At 47.1% G+C, this 6,945-nt stretch overlaps 1 protein-coding gene across 2 annotated transcripts in view; it reads left to right on the forward strand.

Moving 5' to 3' along the window:
* LOC115177833 (SH3 and PX domain-containing protein 2A-like) overlaps positions 1 to 6,684 on the forward strand; it is a 39,804-nt gene extending 33,120 nt beyond the window's left edge. Inside the window, exons 6-11 of one of the 2 annotated variants that reach the window (XM_029738822.1) lie at positions 1,438 to 1,600; positions 1,784 to 2,057; positions 2,146 to 2,160; positions 2,477 to 2,526; positions 2,631 to 2,750; positions 3,915 to 6,684. In XM_029738822.1, coding sequence (XP_029594682.1) covers positions 1,438 to 1,600; positions 1,784 to 2,057; positions 2,146 to 2,160; positions 2,477 to 2,526; positions 2,631 to 2,750; positions 3,915 to 5,993 — 2,701 coding nt within the window. In that variant the 3' untranslated portion in view covers positions 5,994 to 6,684. The remainder of the gene's footprint in view (positions 1 to 1,437; positions 1,601 to 1,783; positions 2,058 to 2,145; positions 2,161 to 2,476; positions 2,527 to 2,630; positions 2,751 to 3,914) is intronic. The other variant, XM_029738821.1, reaches the window with a different exon arrangement.
* The last annotated feature ends 261 nt before the right edge of the window (positions 6,685 to 6,945 follow it).

The following is a 6,945-nucleotide window of genomic DNA, read 5'->3' on the forward strand; positions in this document are numbered from 1 at the left end:
TGACCTGTTCGGTGGAAGAGCGACAGTGTGTTGTATACTCAGTAAATGTGCATTTCCTGGCCTGTTGTTTGTAGCTTCCTCATGGCCCCGAAGGCCTTGTGAGCTCCACTCTCCACTCTCCAGCTGATGATTACCACATGCTACTCTGGACTCTGCTCTGGCTTAAAGAACAGTCCTGTTACATCTCTTATATATTATCTACAGACCACAGGCAGCCGGAGGCATCTTGATAGGGGAGGACGGGCTCATAGTAATGGCTGGGACGGAATCAATGGAATGGTATCGCACACATCAAACGCATGGTTACTTTGTGTTTGATAACATTCCACTGACTCCATTCCAGCAATTAATATGAGCTGTCACCCCCCCCCCAGCAGCCTACTGGCTCACACACCCCACAGTGTTCTACTGCTCTGCTCAGAATCAGGCTCTGTTCTTCTATGTGTATGAGGACATCTAGTGGTCGTAGACAGTCAGTGGGAGAATAAACAAAATAAAGACTGGGAGTGGGAGAATAAACAAAATAAAGACTCCCTTTGACATCGTAAATAATTATTGCATACTTGTCAACCTTGGCTGAAGATGATGTAAGATGTTTTACTGCTGATGTACCAGTGGTATTACTGACGGACATAAAGTGGAAGGAATTACAGTGTATTGCTTGTAATGACTTTGTAGTCAACACAAGAGGCACTTTTTGACTGGTAAGGGTTACTATTTGACCGGTAAGGGTTACTATTTGACCGGTAAGGGTTACTATTTGACCGGTAAGGGTTACTGTTTGACCGGTAAGGGTTACTGTTTGACCGGTAAGGGTTACTATTTGACCGGTAAGGGTTACTGTTTGACCGGTAAGGGTTACTGTTTGACCGGTAAGGGTTACTGTTTGACCGGTAAGGGTTACTGTTTGACCGGTAAGGGTTACTATTTGACCGGTAAGGGTTACTGTTTGACCGGTAAGGGTTACTGTTTGACCGGTAAGGGTTACTGTTTGACCGGTAAGGGTTACTGTTTGACCGGTAAGGGTTACTGTTTGACCGGTAAGGGTTACTGTTTGACCGGTAAGGGTTACTGTTTGACCGGTAAGGGTTACTATTTGACCGGTAAGGGTTACTGTTTGACCGGTAAGGGTTACTGTTTGACCGGTAAGGGTTACTATTTGACCGGTAAGGGTTACTGTTTGACCGGTAAGGGTTACTGTTTGACCGGTAAGGGTTACTGTTTGACCGGTAAGGGTTACTATTTGACCGGTAAGGGTTACTATTTGACCGGTAAGGGTTACTGTTTGACCGGTAAGGGTTACTGTTTGACCGGTAAGGGTTACTGTTTGACCGGTAAGGGTTACTATTTGACCGGTAAGGGTTACTATTTGACCGGTAAGGGTTACTGTTTGACCGGTGAGTAAACTTCCATTCTCCTTCCCTATTCTGCTGCTAGGTACCTGGGGAAGGAGGGCTGGGCCCCGGCCTCATACCTGAAGAAGATGAAGGAGGACTTCTCATCCCCAGGCAGGAAGAAGACCCTGACAGGCCCTGTGGAGATCATCGGCAACATCATGGAGATCAGCAACCTGCTCCAGAAGAAGTCCAGCAGTGAGAAGGTAAGGTTTTAAGATTTCACTTTTAACTTAAGATTTCATTTGATTGAACTTTTCGCTTTTTAGTTTTTAAGCATTGTTTTCTATTTTATTAGCTTTTGTTTGATTTATTGTACAGTTTTGTTTTACTGTAAAGTGCGTTGCCATTTTAAATGCATTTTAAATAAAGTTTGATTTGATTCAAAGGATGTCCAAACAGATGGAGATTCCACCAGTCCTGACCGCCACATCTCCAAGAGTGAGATCAGCCTGCCCATGCCCTATGCCCCAGGTTACAACCCCAGCCCCGACCACGGCCCAGGTCCGAGTCCCAGTCCTGGGCTGAGTTCTGGATCTGGGATGGGTACCTCCAGTCCTAGCCTGGGCCCTGGTGCTAGTGGCCCTCTACAGGACAGCAAGGGGAAGACGGAGCCTGGTTCCCCTGCTGTAGCACGTGTCGCTCCACACAGAGTGTCGATAGGTGAGTGTCATCGATTATGGAGTTGTATGGTGATTCAAATTAGACTATTTACTCGACTGAAGTAAAATATTGTTTTCTTTTTGCATAGGCTTTGAGGCTATAGGTAAGACATGGAAAGACGAAGGTGTATAGTGTGAATCTAATATTAGACTAATGTTTGGGTGCTAATATATATCTATTAGACTAATATTTGGGTGCTGGGATATATTTGTGTGACTAATATTTGGGTGTAATAAAATGCAATTAAAATATATATAGTGCTGGGTGATATAACATTTTGATTTGGGGTTTACGGATATACTAAGGTTTGTACTCGTCTGTTATGTGTTTTTGCAGTGTGTACAGTAGACTACTAATTGCACTTCTATAATTTCTTCATTTGACATTAAATGAGGCTAATCTATGATTCCATTCATTAGGCTCTCCCAACCTCCGACAAAAACCCCCTCCTAGAAGAGAAACGAATCTGGTAAGTCACTCTCAAATACAGTATGTATCAGAAAACGTTTTTACACATAAACATAGAACATTGAACTCAAGATTGCTTATTTTCTATTCCTCTTGTTTGTGCAGGGCTTCCAGTTACCCAAGCCACCAGAACCCCCTACTGTGGAAGCGGAGTACTACACCATCGCAGAGTTCCAGTCCTGCATCTCTGATGGCATCAGTTTCCGTGGAGGACAAAAAGCTGACGTAAGCACCCAGAATCATAGAGATACAGTATCTATACAGATATTTAGTTTCTGGATAGATGGATAGGCTACTGTCTATATGATCTATCTCTATGCTCAGAACTGCTGTACATATGTCGGTATTGAAATCTGTCTGAGCACATTAAATATTAATGACAACTGACAGCTCACCAGAGACACAACTGCTGAAGCTGCATAGATATGGCCTTGATGGTCTGTTCATTTTGATGATGCTGCCAAAATACTGTATAGAGGCCAACGATGTCAGGGTGGACATTTCCCTGTAGCTCAGTTGGTAGAGCATGGTGTTTGCAACACCAGGGTTGTGGGTTCGTTTCCCACAGGGGGCCAGCACAGGAAAAAAAAAAAAGTATGATATGTATGAAATTGTATGAAATGTATGCATTCACTACTGTAAGTCGCTCTGGATAAGAGCGTCTGCTAAATGACTAAAAATGTAAAAAAAAAATGTAAGTTAGAAGAAGGGAGCTTTTGTTTTGATTTCTCTAACCATCGCACCAAGAATGATACCCAGAATATGTAGGATGTAGGATCTTAATTTGAGCCAGTTTGTACAGCAGGAAAATAATCCTGCAACAACAGGAAATTGGGATTATTATGTGGATTATAATTAATATACATTTTTGTAAATTTCAAATTTCAAAGTGGAAATTTCACTTCAGAAGCCTTTTAAAATCTCAAATACACTACAAGTTTTAAATGTCTTGCGTTGCAGGAAAGTTGTCCTGCAACGGAGTGATCAAATTAAGGTCCTACATCTGTAAATGGGGAGAATGATGGTGTGATAGTGGAGGAGATGTCAGAGGGAGGGAGAGAACAGCAGTAGAGAAATAGGACACTATTACTCTGACCCTCTCCCTATGCATTCTAGATTCCAAGTTCTCCTGCAGCAGGGTGATCAAATTAAGATCCTACATCTGTATAACCGCAACACTCGAGATCTACATGTATGAGAAACATTGTCTGCTTCCACAATGGCACCCTAGTCCCTTTATTGGGCACTACTTTTAACCAGGACCCATTGTTAAAAGTACTATTGTCATCAGTGTGAAGTTCAAGTGAGACTGAATGTTTATTGTAAAGCGATAGTTCCATCTAGTGTGTATCTGACTGTTGGTTATCTTCCCACCTGTCTTCTTTTTAGGTCATAGAGAAGAACTCAGGGGGCTGGTGGTATGTCCAGATCGGGGAGACGGAGGGTTGGGCCCCCTGCTCCTACATCGACAAACGCAAGAAGCCCAACCTCAGCCGACGAACCAGCACGCTTACACGCCCGAAAGTCCCGCCCCCAGCTCCACCCGCCAAAAAGCAAGACTCAGAGGAGACGCCCTCACCTTCACCCAGTCACTCCATCTCCTCATCGTCCAAAGCCCCAGAATCCCCTAGTCGGCCCGCAGTATACGAGGAACCGGAATACGACATTCCCGCCGTTGGATGTGAGGGCGAGTTGGACACGGATTCCCTGAAGGGAGAGACAATACATCGCCCCCTGGAGGTGAAAATCAACAGTGTGGTCTGTGAGAAGTACCGTAGTTCTCCTCCGGTCTGCAAGACCTCCCCTGTTATTATCAGTTATAGAAGAAGGTCCTTCAGGTCCGTTGAAGAGATTGCCAAGGAGGAATGTATCTATGAGAATGATGGCTTCAGGCGCAGTAGTGGTGATGAAGGGGCTTTGGCCAAAGGCTGCGGCGGTTCCAACTCCCCAAGGATCTACCACTCCTCAACTGTACCCCGCAAACCCTCAGGGTCTTCACCTCTAGCAGGGGGAAAGCCATTGAAGAAGATCGCCCCGGAGCTGAGCCGGAGCCAGTCCCTAGCCAAAGCCGACACCAGCCCCAGGTCGTCCTCAGACGAATCAGGTAGAGGTTCCAGGAGACCTCCAGGCATCAGGACGGTGGAGCAAAGGATAGGCCAGAGTCCCTGCACCAAGCTCAAGCCCTCGGTGAGGCCTAAACCTCTCCTCACCACCAAGTCAGAGCCACAGTGCCCCGAGAGGATGGACATCACTTCCCTGAGACGCCAGTTGAGGCCCACGGGTCAACTCCGGCATACCGTCCATGGGCTCAAAGACTCAGAGACGTCCTCTGTCATCTCGTCGGAGGACTCCCATTCTTCCCGCAACAGCACCTCAGACCTCTCCTCCATCTACTCCAAGGGGAGCCGGGGAGATTCTGATCTGGAGGGGTTCAACCTATACCGGACCACAGACGCCTACGACAAGGTCCAGGAGTCAGAGCTGAGCTTTCCATCTGGGGTGGAGGTGGAGGTCCTGGAGAGGCAGGAGAGCGGCTGGTGGTACATCCGTTGGCGGGACGAGGAAGGCTGGGCGCCCACTTTCTACTTGGAGCCCATCCGCCAAGGGAGGGACGGCGGTGGGTCCGAGTCTGACGGGCAGCGCTCTGGGTCGGGCAGCGGCACTGGGAGCAAGTCCAACAGCCTGGAGAAGAATGAGCAGCGCGTGCTGGCGCTCAACGACATCAACCTCCAGGGACTCACCAACCACCACCAGGTACACCACACTCCAGGGGGTCTGAGATCGAGGAACACTCCCCCCATCCCCTCCAAGCCTCCGGGGGGCTTCTCCAAGCCGGCTGTGCTGGCTAACGGAGCCGTGAGAATGAGGAATGGTGGGGTGAGACCACAGTCCGCCGTCAGACCCCAGTCCGTGTTCGTGTCTGTGCCACAGTCCGCCATGGACAGTCAACACTACATGACGAGTTCCCTGAGGCGGAACGAGTCATTGGCTGCCCACAACCAGTACCATACCGACCAGTACCGCTCCGGTTCCGCTACCCTCGGCGTGCGCCGTAACTCCTCTTTCAACGCAGTGCGTGCGCAACCCGTCACAGTCGAGACCCGATCGAGACCCTCAGAGCGCTCTATCACCACCAGGGGGTCTTCGGCGGAACGATTTGGCGCCGGTGGCGGGACGGACGCCTTGAGCAGGGTTGGGGTTGTTGTGCAGCGTAATGGTATTCCCATCTCCACAGTCAGGCCCAAGCCTATCGAGAAGAGCCAGCTGATCCATAACAACCTGGGAAGGGAGGTATATGTTTCCATTGCTGACTACCGGGGGGACGATGAGACCATGGGCTTCCCTGAGGGCACCTGCCTGGAGGTTCTAGACAGGAACCCCAATGGGTGGTGGTACTGCCAGGTCCAAGATGCCCTGCACCCCCGCAAGGGCTGGGTCCCCTCCAACTACCTAGAGAGGAAGAAGTAATGGCCTAATAATAATAACCATGTCCCCCTTTGATGATGTCACTAAGAATATTGATGATGACATCACTCCATAAGAATGTTACCCCACAAGAGCTACCACAAGCAATATGCTCCAAATATGTAAACAGATGATTGATTCTGAAAGACTTTATGTAAAAAAAAAATGTTGTTTTAACCTTATAATGAGAAAGAGACACTTTTATTTCTGGTTTACTAAAGTGTACACATAAAAGATTATAAGTCCAGATGTGTGCGTGCGATATGGGATGTAACGAGAGACTGAAAACGGGGTTGGCCACCCCAAGTGTTAGAAACACAAAGATGTTTTTGGAACTTTGGAACGATGTGATTTGACACGACACCTTCTAGAAGGGGTTTACATTAGAAAGAGAAGATATCTGGGCAATGATGGCAAGCCTTATACCTGCCCTTGTGACTATGCCAAATAGGTGCCTTTCGTAGATGATCAACTGAATGTGGTTCGAAGAAGTGGACGGAACACATCAGTGAATCAACGTCATTACCAAATGTATTACTGTGCCATAGGCCTATGAGCATGAATACCACCAAAATTATTTTTGTAACCTTCAAGAGAATCACTTGAGTAGGAGTGTTTAGAAGCGTTACCGAGCGAATATGATCAATCTAGAGTGTTGTAGTAGAATGTTCAGAATCAAATAAGAAAAAAACAAGAGAACAGGAGAGATATCAACGACTCTCAGTGAGTCACGATTGACTCTCAGTGAGTCACGATTGACTCTCAGTGAGTCACGATTGACTCTCAGTGAGTCACGATTGACTCTCAGTGAGTCACGATTGACTCCCAGTGAGTCACGATTGACTCCCAGTGAGTCACAATTGACTCACTGAAAATGACTAATCCTTTGATTATGTTTTTTAGACATTACTGTATGTTTTGTTTTTTAATGTCTTTGTGTGTCTTTTTGTCTGTC

Source organism: Salmo trutta, chromosome 38, assembly GCF_901001165.1.
Source record: "Salmo trutta chromosome 38, fSalTru1.1, whole genome shotgun sequence".
In the NCBI taxonomy this organism is placed as follows: domain Eukaryota; kingdom Metazoa; phylum Chordata; class Actinopteri; order Salmoniformes; family Salmonidae; genus Salmo; species Salmo trutta.